The sequence below is a fragment of the Micropterus dolomieu genome, linkage group LG02, assembly GCF_021292245.1.
Source record: "Micropterus dolomieu isolate WLL.071019.BEF.003 ecotype Adirondacks linkage group LG02, ASM2129224v1, whole genome shotgun sequence".
In the NCBI taxonomy this organism is placed as follows: domain Eukaryota; kingdom Metazoa; phylum Chordata; class Actinopteri; order Centrarchiformes; family Centrarchidae; genus Micropterus; species Micropterus dolomieu.
The window spans coordinates 25,690,282-25,707,557 of NC_060151.1; the positions used below are offsets into that span (position 1 = coordinate 25,690,282).

Below are 17,276 nucleotides of genomic sequence, written 5' to 3' on the forward strand. Positions count from 1 at the left end.
TGAAAGCAAAGATTCTGATTTTCTACTTAATTAAACAAACATAGTCAGAATGTGTTAATAGATTAAGTGATTAGTGGTAAAACACAAAGTTAGTAATATGCCTTTTAATTAAAAAAAAAAAAAACAGGTTGGCTAACAGATACATAAGTTGCTGGTGGTAGTGATTTTTATGATTATCTGTTTGTTGGCTATTTTATATCCTTTTCCAATAAGCAGCACCCAATCAGAGATGAGTATCTCAACTAACCGATGTGAACCACTCCACTGAAGTCTGTGTAATAAAAAGAAAATCCCCATTAAATATCACAATTTCCCTTTTATGGTACATTATTTTCAACTTGTAGAAAATAAAATTAAAAACAATTCAATGGTAAGACTGGACATAACAGAACAGGCTACATACAACCGTTTATATCTTATACATGACATGATAGTTGGCTAATTGTTTGCCAAGAAATTTGATAATTACACATATTTAAGAAACTATTTTTAAACCAAGCCTTATTTGGTGGCAAGTTCATGAGTTTAACGCTGGAAAAATATGTCTTGGGTCTTGTTTGGTTCAATATCCATCCAAGAGAGGTGAGCTGGTTTCAGAAACATAAGAATTTGTCTAAATACAGTATTTTCCACCTGTGTCTCTGAACCAGTTCAAATTCCTCCACAAAGGTGTTGCATCTTGTGGTCATTCAGGACTTGCTCCCAAGTAAATCTTTCAGTACATCAACAGTAAACAGAAGCTGGAGTTGAAAACTAAAAGAACTCTCTTTTAAATACAGTTAAGTTCAAAATCTGACCGTGCTTAAATCATAGGCACATACAGTATGCCTGAACAGGATGTCTTATGAAAATAAGATACTGGCTATATAGTGTGTTCATTTGATGTGCAATGTTTCCGTCTTTCTCTCAGTGTGTCGTCTTCTTTGGGGTTTTGCCAAATTTAGCATCAAGTCCGAGACCTAAAGTAAGAAAACCAAACATGTGATTAAGGAGAATTACCAATTTTACCAATAAAAATGTGAAATAAAATATCAGCCTCTTCTGTAACTATGTCAGTGTTAAATTTACTCTCCCCTTCAGCTATATTGTCAATGCATAATTTACCAGTACACCAAGTGGTTTGCGTGGGAAGCCTAAGTATTCCCTAATTGGACCTAATTGTTTGTTATAACAAATACATACAGTAACTGTCTTAGGCGATAGTTGAAGGCTTCAACCATGTTTTTGCAAGCATTCAATTTCACAGTTATACTCTGCATTGATGAGATAAATGTAGGATATTTGAGTATAGACAGAGGGACAGAAAAAAAAAAAAACATAAACCAGACACTGACAATAAATCCAGAGGCAGCAACAGAGTTAAACCAGAATAAACTCTCACCGAGGAATACCAGGATGGTGCCAATCCACTGCATCGTACTCATGACATTGCCAAACAGAATAACGGAGCCGAGGATGGTGAAGAACTTCCTCGTGGTGGTGACGATGGAGCAGGTCAGCGGCCCAAAGTACACCACAGTCATAAAGATGAAGGTCTGGTAAATTCATTTTAAAAACACATATGTAGGAATGTAATTTGGATATACACTGTCAGGAAGCTCATCATCTGTAGGCATTCATTATAAAACTTTCAAAGTAAAGGATTTTTTCCAAAAGTGCAACAGAACATTACCCATCACTTCATACAAGTACACTGGCCACATCATGTCCTTTTATCCACCCACCTGGCCTAAAGCACTAGTCAGTCCAAACAGAAGAATGTTGTAGATGATGCTCGGGTGGCGTTCAGTAAAACTTAGGAACTCCCAAACCTCCCCTGTCCACAAAACCGCTGAGAGCAGAGAGGAAGAAAGCGGAGAAAAAGTAAATAACATTAATGTGATTTCAAAAACAACTTAGTGACTGAACATGTCGTCACATTTTTCTGCCTTAGCTGGCTTATCCTTGGCACTGATGTGGTGAGAAAATCAAATTACAGTGTTCAGTGTGGGCATACGGCACCACCAAGTGGTGTAATAAAGTAACAACAGTTAGATGAAGTCTTGGTGGGGGTGTGACGGATTCGTGGGAATGGAGGTATAAGAATACCTTTGTCTCTTGGGAAATACCAGCACTTCAAAGCTGTCACAGTGTCTTTAGGTGCAGTTTTCACAAAGTAAAACTAAGGTGTTCTGAAGGCATTTAATACAGCCTGGAACATAATTGATTACTTTTGAAAAACAAATTTAACATTTTTTATGTAACACGGCTGATGAAAGTGGGAAGCAGATGTGTAGGAGAGATGGGTACTCACTAAGAGTTAGCAAACACTGTTAATTAGTTTGTTATAAAAACATTTTTTAAAAGTCTCTCAGTGCTCATACTGGCTTTGACCTTTTGATCTTTATCTTACAGTCCATTAGTGCCTAACCCTAGAAAGACCCTTGTTATATTGCATTTTATTTTATGTGCCTTACTTTTCAGCATATTATAGCAACCTCATCACAGAACTGAGGGCTTTGGGGTGCAGGATTCCTTATCTATAAAGATAAAACTGCCTTGCCTTGACTGAATTAATAAGTTTCTGGCTCCCGAGAGAATAGTGTTCACCTTTTCATAAAGAGTGTCCAACTCAGCTGGTAATGATATAGTTAAGGTTTTGTTTGTTTTTTTTACTTATTTGAATTGCAATTAGCTACTGCATCAAAGCAGCTCTTCATCCTGGGGTCCATGTAAGAATTTATTTTGACTACACAACTAAAAATGACATAGAAGAAAGAACACCGACCACAATTACATAAATCAGCTGTTAATACTACATTTACAAACGAGTTCATAACATTATAGTGTTATAAAAGTGTTCACTGAGAATTATTCTGAGAAAGCTTTCAAACAGGACCTTCAGTGTACCAGTGTTTCATTCTGCTATATTTTGGCAGTACTGAGCCATATCAAGGTGATTTTGCTCATTAGTTTCTCCTCGCTGGCTTGCAGGTGTGCTAATCAGAGAAATGGCCTGGTGTAGTTTGGGTTTGAATGAAACCCTCCATGGTCCTGGCACAGCACGGCGCAGATTCGGTTAGACAAGAGTTTGGCAGAGAGCACGGTTGACTCACCTAGTCCCAGCACCAGAGTGGACCACATGTTGATATTCAGCATCATGTGGTTGGCACTCGTCTGGAAGCGAGCCCTCATGTGGTCCTGGGCCACACCAGTCAAACCGTCCAATGTCAGAGAGACCAGCTATGACACAGTGAAACACACCACCAAGCCATGAGATGAAATGTCATAGAAATGTCAAAGTAATGATGTGTAGAGTAGGAGAGATAGGCAACATATGGCAAAAAATGAAATACAAGTGAAATGGATGGAACATAAAGTTATTTTAACTCACCAACAGAATCTCTCCAAACCCAAAAACATGGTCATCTGCAACAGCTGAGCTCTTGTTGGGTTTGTAGAGAAAAAGAGCTACACCACTCACAATAAGCAGCACACACAGGTACTTAGCGAGTGGGTAATTCTTCCTCAGTATTGTCACACCGAGGATCATCACTGCAACAACACAACAAGAGTATGATGGATGATTTTTAGCCATGGATGCCAGGGTGACATCTCTAGGGCTTGAGCGAATCCTACCCTGTATACAATGTCAGGCCTTCACCCCTGGGAGTAGAAAATATGGCTGGTGAAAGTGTGTGTTTATGTATGTGTACCAAGAGATAACCAGGCAGGGGAGCTGTGAGATATAACCTTCTTATACAAACAGAACATACCGTAACCTGATATATATGCTCTCAACTTTTAAAGATTTTGCTTACTCAGTGTGCCCTTGATCAGTTTAGAAAGATATCAGAAGCTCTCCCATTTGTCAAGTACCGTATACACATGGTTTATTTAGCATGGTAAATATGTATGTCAGCACATTACATTATGAAACCTGGCAGCTTCTGAGTTAGTCAATATTGCTATAGATCACAGCTGAGGCCTGAAATTTGCATGTTTCACTGAAACATGCAAATGAACTGAAAATTTTACTCATGCATATTTGTTGAAAAAATATGCATGAGTAAAATTTTCAGTTCAGTAAAATTAAGTCAAATCTTTTTTTCAGTCCCTTTTCTCAACAAAATCAATATCTCAGAAAAAGTAAGTGCTGATTTGTTTATGATTCAACTGAATTAAATCAACACCTTTATTGAAGATTTGTTATATTGTTATGGAGGAAAATTACATCGCCATAATTATCATTATTGTTTTATTGCACAGCCCTGTGTGCAGGTATTTGGGTGATATGTAGGCAAGAAGCAGAAGGCTAACAAAAAGTGATTTTATCAGATTTACCTGGTATGGGCTTGCAGGATTTCCCCAACACCTATCACAGCAAAAACAGAGCATAGGATATGATTGCACCAAGCATTATTGATGAACAAATGAATCCAAAAGAATCATGTTAACCAACTAACTTTCCCCATCTATATGGCAGACTCACCTGTGTTGGGTAGTTGACATACTGAAGGGCAGAGTTACTAGACACCATGGCTCCGAGATAAGAGAGGGAACACAGCCCGTAGAGCCAGCTTTTGGTGTGATCCGGCTTGGAGCCCTCAAAAAACTGAATCACTGATATAAAAAAAAGAGGAAGATTTTCATTTAAGAAGCATCAACAAGCCATTATATGATACGTTTACAAGACTTTAATTGAAAACCTGTAGCCTTGCAGATTTACAACTTCAGAAATGTATTTTGGAGGCTGTTTTTGTATCAAGCACTTTTATTAGTTTTTGTGTCTCTTACATACAGCACATACTCACAGATCTTAGCAAACAGAGCGCTGATAATGCACTGGATCAAGACCAATGTCCGGGCAAATCTGAACTTCTCCTTTTTGTCTTCATGACCATAATCACCTCGAGTGCTGGAAAAGTCAGAGAAACACTGTTGAGTGCAAAATATCACAGACAATGAATCTGAAACAGACTACAACTGCTGTTAATTAAAGTATAGAGCTTTCATGAGTTTCCAAGCTGGGAAAAGGCCACTGAGAATGACATGTATTCAATTACAACTGACAGAGTGGGGTGGTGGAAGTGTTGACATTTTGTTAGGGGGACCAAGAGTTTTTAGCTGCAGTGTTGCTTGCTTGTTGGTGTCAATGTGCAATACAAACCAAAAACCCATAGGAAACAGTAATTTCAGTATTGTTTAATCACAATATATGATTGAATGATATATAATCATTCAGGTTTGTGAACAGGCAGCTTGGGTGAGACGCCAGTTTCTTGTCATCATTTTGAAACCAGATACGATCCCTGCCCACTCTAGTGACCACCAACATATCAGCTGATTCATGCCTCAACTCAGTCAGTATGTGATATGCAAGAGATGCCAAGCTCTCCTTACTTCATTTGCCCTTTCTAAATAAAAAAAACACATATACTGAATTATTTTACAGATGGACATTTAATAATTTAAAGTTTGAAATATAATGTTTGTTGCAGACCAATAACAAAAGCATTGCTAATCTATGAGGGATTATGACATAGTAGCTTTAGTGAACTAGAAATTCCACCTGCTCAAAGGTGTAGGGGCCACGCCAAATTCCATTCAAAAATCTGACGATTTAATGGCAGATCTGCCTTTCGCATAACGCAAGTAATGTTACATACCTCGCATGAAATTGCATAACGAATTGTTTAAACAGACAAGCACATGATAGTTTTTGTTGTGGATTACGTAACATTATAACTATCCCAACAATTAAGCTCGTATTGTTTCGGGAACTGTCAACAGTAAAACTGGATGATTTTTGAATGGAATTTGGCGCAGAACATAACGAGATCTGTAACCGTCACTTACATCGTCTCTTGTAATATTCCATAATAAAAGTAGCACACGAAAACTCCGAGGAAGCAAACGATGAACCGTATCTTCATATTGTCCCATGGCGAGGTGGGCTTCCCCGCTCCCTTTCCCGCAGCCATGCTATCGTCCCCGAGACAGGGTATGGTAACGTTAACCGACACCGCTCCGCTCCCCGAGCCCCGCACACCACCGACGTCCCGCTCCACTATAGCGTTTTGACCTCAGCTGTGGTAGTTAAAGGTCCTGATGATAAATACCGTCAAACCGTCCTGTGCACTAATCTTCCAACTCTTGCTAACGGCACCTTCTCTGTGGCTGCACAGACAGTCAGATATCATGTCATTTGTGTATTTTGTATCATTCTGAGGTCTAAATTTCTTCTACCAGGACAAATGTAAAATCAAAAACATCCCATTCCCACTTGGGTAAGGGTAAATAAGCAAGTAAACCGTCAGGCGAGCACAGTTCGTGCTTTCTTACAGAAAAGCCGCTATTTATTGGGGCAAAAAAGCGGTCGCGTAAACGGGTTTCCTAGAAGGACCACAATGGTGTCAAAAGCAATGCATGAATAAAAATATTTACTTTAATAAATTAAATCTTGAACACAATGCATGCTTATGTGTTTAGTGTAACCGCGTCGACCCAGTGTCAAAAACGCTACAAGAAAGGTGATTTTTTTTTTCCTGCTATAATTTACTAGAAATTGCCGTCTTGTGTCATCTGGCAGTTGTGAGAGCTACTATAAAAAAAAATGAGGTCCTTCCTTGAAAAAGTCGCGTGCCTTTTTGTCGTCCTGGGATGTGGATTCAATTAATTGGTCCGTGTCAGGCAATAGATCCCCTCTCGGCCAATCACAACGCAGATGTGGGTTAAAAAACAAGGTGGTGCTTGTATTAAAAAAACGTAAATCCACGTGTAATTTAAGCAACCACAACATGAGAGAACCCACAGGTATGATAGGTGTTACAGAAGGTATTTGAACGCCCTGATAATTAGGCTAACTTTATTTTCTTTAAAATGGCAACAGCACACTGAACATTTTTAACTGTCATCACCCTATAAAGTATGAAAAAGGGTGCATACTCAGGTCTGAGACAACACAGGGCTGACAAATTATGAATTTTCATTACCATCCGCTTATTACTGTCACTATAAGGCATGTTTTTTTAATCAGTGTTGCACAGGATCATGAGGACAAATACTGTTTTATCTAGTTAAACATTAACTTGAGCATATCAAAGTGAATATTGAAACATTAACGCTTTCTGGACAGGACCACATGGTCCAAGGAGGCTCAATGTGTGACCCAGACACATTCTTAAAATGTTGACAAAATTGCAACAGTTTGGTTAAAACAAAGCCCGCTGTAGGCATGTAAAGCTAATAAACATCTATTCCTGCTTATAAATCACCAAAGTTTTCAGTGAATACAAAAACAGTATCGCCAGCTTCATAACTCCTTACAAACATACAAAAATACATATATTCCTAGGAAGTACATCTGTAGAAAAGTAGGCCACCAGAAACTATAGGCCAAACATTCAGCCGACAGATCTTATGAAATTTCAGAACAAACCCATCAAGTACTTTGTTTTTTATCAATTAAATCTCTCAAATTAAGATGAAAGTTCATCTAAACTTAAAAATGCTTTACTAGGATATTAATCAATAGTAAAAGGATAGTAAGAAAGTAATACTCATGTTCTAAGTGCTGAATTCACTTATTTTGACACTTAAAAAATGAAAACATCCCTAGCAGACTGCAGTTTTTGTCTGAACTGCATTAATAAAAGAATATTCAGTTTTATCCAAAAGAATAATGTCAAAAATCAAGAACCGTAAAACTTTTCCAGCTTTTTCCAACATTTCCAGAAATTCAGACCTGTATCGTAATCCACAGCCCATTTGAGGGAATACTACGACAACTGAAGTGCTGATGAGGTAAATATCAGCTGATTTCAAGCATCCTGCAGGTGGAAATAACCAGTAAAGCAAACAAACCTCAGGCCAAAGTTAATATAAAATATGATGAAATCCTTCTAGTCACAAAGTCTCTGATTTTGATCACAGTGATCATGGCATGTTACAGCAGTGACGTTTACACAGGTATCTGTTGGCACCATGCATTTAAAACATATCCAGTTTCAGCAGGTTCTGGCAGTGTGGTTTAGTCCTGAGAGGCTCTGCTCAGATATCCACCTACTGCATGCCCAGGTGCCTGGTGGGAGAGGCTTGACCTGGGTAGCCAGTGACCGGAGAGACTGACAGGCCACGGAAGAGCAGGTCCATGGAGGGCAGGAGTGGCTTCAGAATACTGACAGGGCAGAAAGCGGAGCCTCCATGAGGGGTAAAGTTGACTTTATTGGGGTCAGGACATGACGGCTGGAGGAGAGGCTCATCCTGACAGGCAGACCTGGAGGTACAGAGGTCGAGGGAGTAGTTGACATTTACCCCGGGATCGTCAAAAGCCACAGCTTTGTATGTAGTTTAGCATATTTATAACATCATGATAACAATGTCTTCAACTAACAATCATTTTCATACATTATTTTCTATAAATTGTTTAGTATATGAAATGTCAGAATATAGTGAAACATGTAATTCACACCCATGTGAGTGAATTAAAAGGATAACACGCTGGACAAAGCATCTATGAATTTCAGCATTCTCTTACTAAGATAAGGCAAATTTGCACACAACATTAAATTAGTTGTAACTTCTTGATAGATGATCAATATTAGAAGACGTGCGTGAATTAAAAGGATTAAATGTTTTTATTTTAGGTTTAACTGATGCTGTGACAGCAGATGTATGGACACAATTACAGAAAAAAGGGCTGCAAAAATGATTTTAATTATCGACTAATGTCTCAATCATAACTTTAATTAATCAATTCATTGATTGTTTTGTTTTTTTGTGCAACCAACTATTCAAAACCCAAAGAGACTAGTAACTAGTAAATAAAAAAGTTGCAATTAAGTCTATTAATCAACTTTTTGGGCTGCTCTGATTTAAATCACAATATGTGCCCCATGCTGGAAAAACAGGAAAAAATTGAACTGCAGACCCATGAGCAGCAGTTTCAGAAATGTACATGTAAATTATATATTCACACATTAACCATGGCCTTCTGCCAAGCTGGTTAAGATAGAAGTTTAACGTTTGTGTGACGGTTTAATCTGATCTTTTATTTACAAATTCTAATGATTTGCTCTGTTGGTACTTTTGGGTCTCCTATCAGTTGATTTTGGCCATAGAGATTAGGGAATGCTAACATGATTATATGATCTATGCTTGATGTTTTGATCTGAAAAGTGTTAACTTACATTCCCTCCTCGCATACTCGTACTCGCTCGCAGCCTTCTGGCGGTTCGCGCTGGAAGGAGTAGGTTTTGTTGGGACGGGGAGAGGAGGAGCAGGGCTGCAGCAGAGGAAGCTCCAGTGCAAATGAAGGAAGTGACGTAGACGGAGAGGGACACAGGGTCTCACAGTCCACCGGCTCTGCACGGAATATTGTAAACACATACAGAAGGAAAATTATACATCACCATATCTGTTTAATACCTCACTGTACAGTTTAAAAGCACACCATAAAGAATGTAGAGTTGTCTAACCTTGCTCTCCCATGGCACAGGGAGACTGTGATGGAGACAAAAGAGATGGGTGACAAGGGGAATTTGAAGGCGAGAGAAGTGAGGGATCTAGAGGACAGGGGGACTGAGAAGGAGAGAGGAGGGAAGGATCCAGGGGGCCCGGGGAGGGCTCACTCTGAGAGCCACTGCTGCATCTCTGGGCAGGGACTGGGGCCCTGTGGCCATCTGGGATATCCAAAATCTGGAATATTCAGGAGGAAACAAGTAAAATGGTCAAAGCAGGTACAAAAACGATAGAGGGCAGAGTGTGGTAGGCTTTCCTGTCTGGGAGGGACAAGTAGCCAAATTTAGCATGTAGCAGGTACGGTTGACTTCAAAAAGACTAGAATGGATGTTTCTGCTGTTATCAAAATAATTATTGCAATATATCTTAATAACATGCTGAAATCAAAGAGCAATTATTTTGCTATTATGATTGGTAGCATGTGCTCTCCAGTTGGTTAGATATTAGGTTAACATTTTGTAACATTTTAGTTCTGAAAATTATTAAAATCAAGCTTTGATGATATGAGGCTCAAATTGCTCTGTGGGTACTTGAGGGGAGTTTCAGCACAGGGTGTTATAAATTACAAATGACACAAATGGCCTCTCCAGCCATATGGTTTACATTATTTCTTAGGATGCAAATCCAAAGAATAGTAAACCACAATAACGACTGTAAAATATACAAAGTTTATTCATCTTAAACTCATCCTCACTGGTTCTAAGCATAGCTCAGTGGCCTAACCTCATGCTGATCGTCAGGCTTCTCAGAAACAAACGCCTCCTCCAGCTCCAAGTTTAGGCCTTCAACACTCCGTCGCAGCCGCGGGGCGAGTCGGTTCAGCGGCATCAGGGGCATTGTCTGGAGAAAAACGAGTCAAATTCAGGAAAATGCCAAGGCAGCTTGCTTGATTGTGTACAACAGTTTCTTCACTTGTCCAAAATTGTGGTGTGGTTTCTGGGTCTCTACTGCCTGTGTTTGAATTGTACAGTGTGAGCATGTAATCTGGGATTAAAATGGAAATTTCTCCCCCCACCCAATATTTGTAATGACTAGTCATCAAATGCCCCCAAAAGCTAAAAGAAAGAGAAGTTTCTCCCCTTGATATTCTGTGTTAAACCTACATCATATTTACTGGGTGTTCACTGAACACCTCCTGCTTAATGTTGGCTTACATGTCAACCAGCGACAGTGAACACAACAGCTGTGCAAGTGTGTGCGCATTTAGATACAAATCGGAGACAGAACAAGCATTGCCTTATTTTCCCAGCAACATTGAGCTTATGGCATAACCGAAACCTTAAAGGATGGTAAATTAATAAAAAGTATTTTTAAACTGAGTGAAGATGTTGCCCTTGGCACAGTATGATATGATGGTTTCAAATTGTCTTTCTGCGACAGCGTGTCAGTAACACGGGAGCTTTGACGACAGCAGCTCCTAAGAAAAGCATCAGTGTTTTTTATATCCCTGTTACTAAGCTTGTCCTAGTCTGCCTGTGGAAGCCTGTCTGGCATCAGTGGTAGTCATGAAGACTTTGTTCTTTGTGTCTTTCCCTCACATGTCATCAAAAGACAAAAGAGCAGTGGGCTACCTGAGTGATGCCTGCTGCATGACCTGCTGGCAGGGGGTGGTGGGGGAGCTCATATCCTGCTGAGGGAGCGGCATGGCGGGAGCGCTTCTGCAACTGGTGCCTCAGCTTGGCCACCTGAGGGCAGAGCGGAGAGAAAAATGATTCAGGAGTCACTATGATTCATTCTGAAAAAGGAGAGGTTACTCACTTTCCCCTCAGGGGTTGTTAATATTTCATGCTGTCATTGGGGCGGGGGGATGAGAGTGAGAAGCAGAAAAACTGATTAATGACTGCTATAGTGATGGACTGAAGAACTTGCCTCCCTCAGGTGCTCTGCACTGCCCCACGACGCTGAGCGCTTGTGTCCGCCGACACTTCTCCTTCCTCGGGTCTCCTCTGCCCAGGAACTTGGAGTCTATGAAAAAAATATTATCACAGTGTGGTGAATAACGAGTCCAGTGTTTGTCTATCAAACCTTTGGGGGCTGAGGAAGAAAATGGCCTTTTCTGGCAGTAATTCTGGCTGACAGCAGGGCCAACCTTTTGGAGGCCTCTTACATTTTCTGTGAAACCCAGTGAACTCCAATCAACACAACAAATTCAGAGTACAACGCAGAAGTGGAGACCCACAGCTGTCGTGCACACCTGCCCCACAACAGCTGTACAGAGGAAGACGACGAGAAAACCACTCTGAGCTGCAAAACAGCCCCGCTTCCACACACATAAAAAAACATCCAAACCACATCATTGTAAAGTCTATAAATACAGTGCAAGTATCAGCATTCAACACCTCAGTGCACTTACATGCAGATACAGTAACCCTGTTATTCACAAAGTCATGTACTGTAGAGGAAAAACAACTAAGACAAACAGCCAACAGGCAGACTTTCTTGTGCACTTCTTCTTTCGTCAGTCACAATTCCATAACGTCCTACTTTCACTCATATGATCGTACCGATTTCTTCACATTGACTCTCGATCTTCTACCAGGGGGAGTCTGGGCGACCGCTCCCGGCTGTTGGTTTGGAGAAGACGAAAAGGAGTTCATCATCACCAGGTCAAACCCAGGTTGAGTGGACCCACGGGATCAGATACTCACAGTTCTGGCGCCTCCACACTCAGTGTTAACTGCTTCACACACTTGCAAACAATGTGATTCACTCACTGGTGTCCACTCCATTCATAAGGCAGCTAACATTACACACAGCCATTTAGCTCACGCTGCCATACTTTGGCTATGTCATGGTTTTCTGTCCCCAAAATACAAGCTGTTCTTTAGGTGTCGGCCTCACAACTCCTACTGGTGCCAAACTGCTTGCAGGAAAACACCAACACCATCTTCTGCCCTCAACTCATACATAGTCCATCGCCTGGTTAAATAAGTCAGAACGCAGCATGAGTCAGTCATACAGTGACATCAGTGTAGAGTTACAGCTGCCCCCCACCCCCATCATTCAAAACATGAACGGGGGGATCATGGGGCACAAACCTATAAAAAGACTCAAAGGTAGCAAGAGCATTTGGTGAGGCATAGCCTGGGCATAGCTAGTGTTTCCAGCTTGGACGAATCATTAACGTACTTAATTCCTGTTTGCAATATGGGCATAATAATAGGAAAAGGGCTGCAAGTAATGATTATTTTCATTATTAATGAATATGTCAATTATATTACCGACTAAACTATTGATTAATCAGTCTGCAAAATGTCAAACAATAGTGAAAAATTCCCCTGCCAATTTTTCAATTGCTTATTTTGTCTGATCAAGAGTCCAAAACAGATGATATTCAATTTAAAAGCAGAACTTGGCATTTTTGTTTTGCCTTATAGATGGAAAATGGTTTTAGAATTTTTCTTTCGATGGAATGATTGATTTACTATTTCAGCATTGAACAGGAACAAGTTGAAATACTACTGACCCTGAAATACATACGACCGCGTTGATTACATTTTTGTGGTCATAGTATTGTATTATAAGGTTGTTATAGTATTATTTTGTCCATACACATATACACATCGATGGCACACATCTTTAGACTTACAGCATAGTTAAAGGAGGTTATCTACATTTTAAATTGTCATTCAGTGTATCATGTATTTGAAAGTTTTTTTATCTTTTGATTTTGTTTATGTGTTACCGAAAAGATGTGTGTTATAATTTTAGGATGTTTGATAAAATAGTGGTGTCATGTAATCCCATGTGAGATTAACTAAATGTTGGCATGACCTGGATATAAAAACAAACTGACTATAATCTCTTGAAATATAAATCCACATCAGTTCATTTTTTTTTTGTACAATTTGCAAGAAAAGTTGAGGAGGTCCAATAATATGCCTAACAAAGAATGAAATAGCAGCATCAATCAGTTATATCATCTGAAGTAATACAGAGGAACTACGGCAGAAGGAGGCGCTGGGTGGGGTGGCGTTGTGTATGTGTGTGGTTGAGGAGAGTGCTGGGGGGATGGGGTGTCTGTATAATGAGGTCAGGAGGGGTCTGTTCCTCACAATGGAGGCAAAGGGGGTTTGTTCGGGTTTAAACTGTGTCAGGAGCGGAGACGAAGCTGTGGCGCTTGGTGATGTTAGTCGGGGCTTTGTGCACTAGTTAGGAGCAGATACAGTCGAGGGGGGAAGCGAGGGAAGAACAGCAGAGTTTAAAGAAGAACAAAAACGACTATTTCCAGTTGGCTGCCTTCCACCCACAGCATCAAACTGGAACCACCAGACACCTGCAGAGCCAACACCAGATATCTTGTCCTCTATAGAAATCCTTTAGATACAAGAAAAGCAGAGCAGAGAAAACGGCGTGGTTCTGCAACATGAAGCAACAGGTTTTATAAGGAAAGTGGTAGCACTGGTATAAGACTGCCACTCGCCTGCACCTGGTTTTGTTTAACTACAACCAACTAACCAAGGTATCACAGCTAATTTGACAGTGTCACGATGTTATTATTCACCTGTGTGGCTTTGTCATTGACACAGGTAACAGCCGTGCTCTCTGCTTCTTTGGGCCACTGTCCCTGCAGATATGGTCCAATGATGGCGTCCAAAGAAAGAGTTCGTCGGATGGTGGGTTTCGGTGGGCGAGCCGTGGTCCTGTCAGCTTTTTGGGATCAGAAATAAATCACATTAAGTCAGCGTGCATGTCGTTAACTCAAAACAATGTCAGTCTTGCAGAAGGTGTAAAAACTCATGCCTGCGTGATCATGTTTAGCTTGTAGTAACACTGCATGTGATATATATTTGTATAAAAACTCTCTCTAAAGGATTATTTTGGTATTTTTAAACCTGAGTCCTATTTTAACAGCTCGCCTGTCATAAGATTTCAGAGCGTGAATTGTCCTTGAGCAAAACTTCAGTTTCTGTCTTTCTTCATATGGATCCTTTCCATGATGTTGCCAGACACCTGGTATAACAGTGTGAGCATATCGGTGGCAAAAAGAAGCACATTTTATGGACCGGTGCAATTTAGGGCTGCACAATTAATGGAAATTTTATCAAAATCACAATATGGTCTACTGCAACTTTCAAATCACAGGAGGTGCGATATTTTTTAAAGTGTGAAAAGGTGAAAAGTGTATAAAAATGCCATTTTAAATTAAACATTGTAATGCTGCATTATATCCTGGCCTACACATCATATTCTACAGACTTAAGAAAACATCTTTGTTTGGCACCAGTACCCTGAAAAATCACACCATAATCATTTTAATATGTTTTTATATCGAAATGAGAATAATAATGTAAAAATTATAATTCCCTCCAATATTGCAAATCATATTGCAATTGCTACATCAGTCAAAATAATCTCAATTACATATTTTTTCAAAAATGTGTAGCCCTTGTTCAAATTCTCCAAAGGAACATGTTGAAGCGACTCCAGCCTGTTCGCAGCTGCCGGCTGAAGCCATCTACTGCACAAATTCCAAAACTTTTTGTACCTACTAGTCAGTTGGACACCAAAATATGTACAAATAGGACCCAGGTTTTAAAAAAAATTACCCTTTAAGAGGCTAAACAGTATTTTAACACCAATGGCAGTTGTTCACAAAATTGCTCCCAGGCTTCCTCCCCACCAATAAGCATGCAGTGCGCAGAGATGTGTGTGTGTGTGTGTGTATGTTGGCAGCTCTTTGTAATCTCTGGCAGGTGTGGACCATGCCTTTGACCTGGAGCAAAGCCATCCAACTACACAACACTGGTAACAGTCACCACAGGCTAACATTAAGTACTACCAACCCCAAAACACACACACACACACACACACACACACACACACACACACACACACACACACACAGACACACACACACAGTATGTTGTCATCAGCCCAGGTTGCAGGGCAGACAGGATGTATAAATAAACACCACTACATGCAGATGTGACTTTCATGGATACAGTTACAGGACAATGCACCCAAAGTATAACAAAAAAGCCTAAAAAGCTGCTGCTGTGTTAGCATGAATCATGCAGCAGAGATCCCACAGGTCAGAGTGCAAATGGACGACTGAGAGTCCAAATAACATTATGAGAACAGTGTTATGTTTCAGGGTTAGAAGCCTTCATTGTTGACTTAACTTTCCCATAGCGTGTTGGAATTGTGCTGTTTAGACCACAAATCAAATAAAAAGTTGGAGTTAGTTAAAAGTCAAATGTTCCCTGAAGCAGCCTGAGAAGCACGGCCTTTCCTTTGAATAATAAACATTTACACAATAGTCATCAAATAAAGCCATCTTTTTTTAATCTAAAAGTTATAATTTTCTCTGATTAAATGTTGTAAATCTATCATTTCTGTATGAGTGCAAGTTAAAATATAATAATTTTAACATGTTTTTCATTTTATTTTTGCAAGTACCTGGTAGTGATGTTACAAGCTCTCCTTTAGCAACCAACTAACATTTATTGATGTTGATTAATCCACTGATTATGTTCTGTATTAACCAATTAGTTGATTTGTCCATCAAAAAAGATGCCCATTTTCTCAGAGCCCCAGTTTTTGTTGGACCAACAGTCCAAAACCTAAAAATATATAGAAAGAGAAAAGCAGCACATCTTCACACTGGAGAAGGTGGAACAAGCAAATGTTTGGCCTTTTATTCTTGCAAAATTACTCAAATGATTATTGTAATGAGTATTGATTATTAAAATTGTTTATGATTCATTTTATGTTAACTGATTATTCATCACTCTACCTTCTTTTGTGATACAATAAAGAGAAAGAGAAGTAATAGATAGAGATCAGTTTTGTTTCAATAGAATCCACTATATTTAGATCATAAACACCAACATCTAGTCATTTACCATATGACACAAACTTTCTATAATTCTTTCAATAATGATAACATGACACCAGTAAAGTTTTCTGCTCTGGACCACATGGAACTGAATGTAGATTTTAACGCCCTCCACCCCCATCCACCCACCCCCCGTGTGTATTTACCCGTCTTGAACTCTCTGCAGAGGAGAGCTGAGCTTCTCTGGAGCTGCTGGTATGGGACTGTGGCTCTGAGGGGCTGCAGGCTGGGGTTGCTGCACCCCCGAGGTGCTCCTCCACTTCTGCCCGACATCCCCCACAGCCGAGCTCCGCTTATGAAAACACACACACGGCTTTGCTTCTCTTCTTCTCGTCGTTCACTGCAACTCTGCACGGCGCTGGCTTTCTCACTGCCCACATTCAGTTCATCCACAGGGATGATCCAAAACTCTGATCGGGCCTCTTGTTGGGCACCCAGCTTGAGCTTTCTTTTGTGATGATAACCATGATTATTGTTGCTTTACAGCTTTCTTTAGCGTTGAAAAAGCAGAGACGAGCTGAGCGAGCTTTGCACTTCAACGGATCTTATTAAATCGCGCGTTATCCTTCATGTTGCAGTCTGAAGAGGACACCAGCAGAGACTACGCGGAGCTCTCACGCACCGCTGCGTGTTTCCCTTGTCTGCAAAGTGACAACACAACAGCTCAGCACAACCTGTGCAACTGTCTCGTGTTGTATATAATAAGGGAAGGGAAGGCGAGCTGGTTGGTTGCTGCAAAATACTACTGAGCCCTTATTGGTCGTCACATCCATCTGTCTCCTAAAGGGAACCCCCCCCCCCCAACACTACACGAAAAAAAAAAACCCTTAAAATTCCCATCCACTTTGTTGAGATCTTCCACTATGCGGGGCATGGCCCTTCCCCTCCTCCCCTTCAAACCCACGCCTAAACTCTGGGTCTATTCACAGTGTGA

General features: G+C 40.3%; 2 protein-coding genes across 2 annotated transcripts; both read right to left on the reverse strand.

Annotated features, from left to right (window-relative positions):
• Nucleotides 1–296: 296 nt before the first annotated feature.
• On the reverse strand, nt 297–6,355 carry slc35b1 (solute carrier family 35 member B1). Its single transcript, XM_046043579.1, has 9 exons — nt 5,839–6,355; nt 4,794–4,897; nt 4,472–4,602; nt 4,324–4,354; nt 3,374–3,534; nt 3,096–3,222; nt 1,725–1,831; nt 1,382–1,535; nt 297–959 (listed from the first exon to the last, which is right to left on the reverse strand). Exons 1-9 carry the CDS (start codon nt 5,961–5,963, stop codon nt 907–909), a joined length of 993 nt encoding a protein of 330 aa, XP_045899535.1. The 5' UTR covers nt 5,964–6,355; the 3' UTR covers nt 297–906.
• Nucleotides 6,356–6,830: 475 nt separating this feature from the next.
• fam117aa (family with sequence similarity 117 member Aa) lies at nt 6,831–17,004 on the reverse strand. Its single transcript, XM_046043651.1, has 8 exons — nt 16,489–17,004; nt 14,006–14,151; nt 11,371–11,466; nt 11,073–11,186; nt 10,225–10,341; nt 9,459–9,678; nt 9,171–9,345; nt 6,831–8,257 (listed from the first exon to the last, which is right to left on the reverse strand). Exons 1-8 carry the CDS (start codon nt 16,613–16,615, stop codon nt 8,044–8,046), a joined length of 1,209 nt encoding a protein of 402 aa, XP_045899607.1. The 5' UTR covers nt 16,616–17,004; the 3' UTR covers nt 6,831–8,043.
• Nucleotides 17,005–17,276: the final 272 nt, after the last annotated feature.

Coding starts and splice junctions, on each gene's coding strand:
- slc35b1 (XM_046043579.1), bottom strand. CDS start 5,963: ATGGCTGCGGGAAAGGGAGCGGGGAAGCCCACCTCGCCATGGGACAAT. Junction 3,535..4,323: donor ATCCTGCAAGCCCATACCAG/GTAAATCTGATA, acceptor GTGTTGTTGCAG/TGATGATCCTCGGTGTGACA. Junction 1,536..1,724: donor TGACTAGTGCTTTAGGCCAG/GTGGGTGGATAA, acceptor TGAATTTACCAG/ACCTTCATCTTTATGACTGT.
- fam117aa (XM_046043651.1), bottom strand. CDS start 16,615: ATGTCGGGCAGAAGTGGAGGAGCACCTCGGGGGTGCAGCAACCCCAGC. Junction 14,152..16,488: donor CTGCAGAGAGTTCAAGACGG/GTAAATACACAC, acceptor GATCCCAAAAAG/CTGACAGGACCACGGCTCGC. Junction 9,679..10,224: donor AGCCTGACGATCAGCATGAG/GTTAGGCCACTG, acceptor TGAATATTCCAG/ATTTTGGATATCCCAGATGG.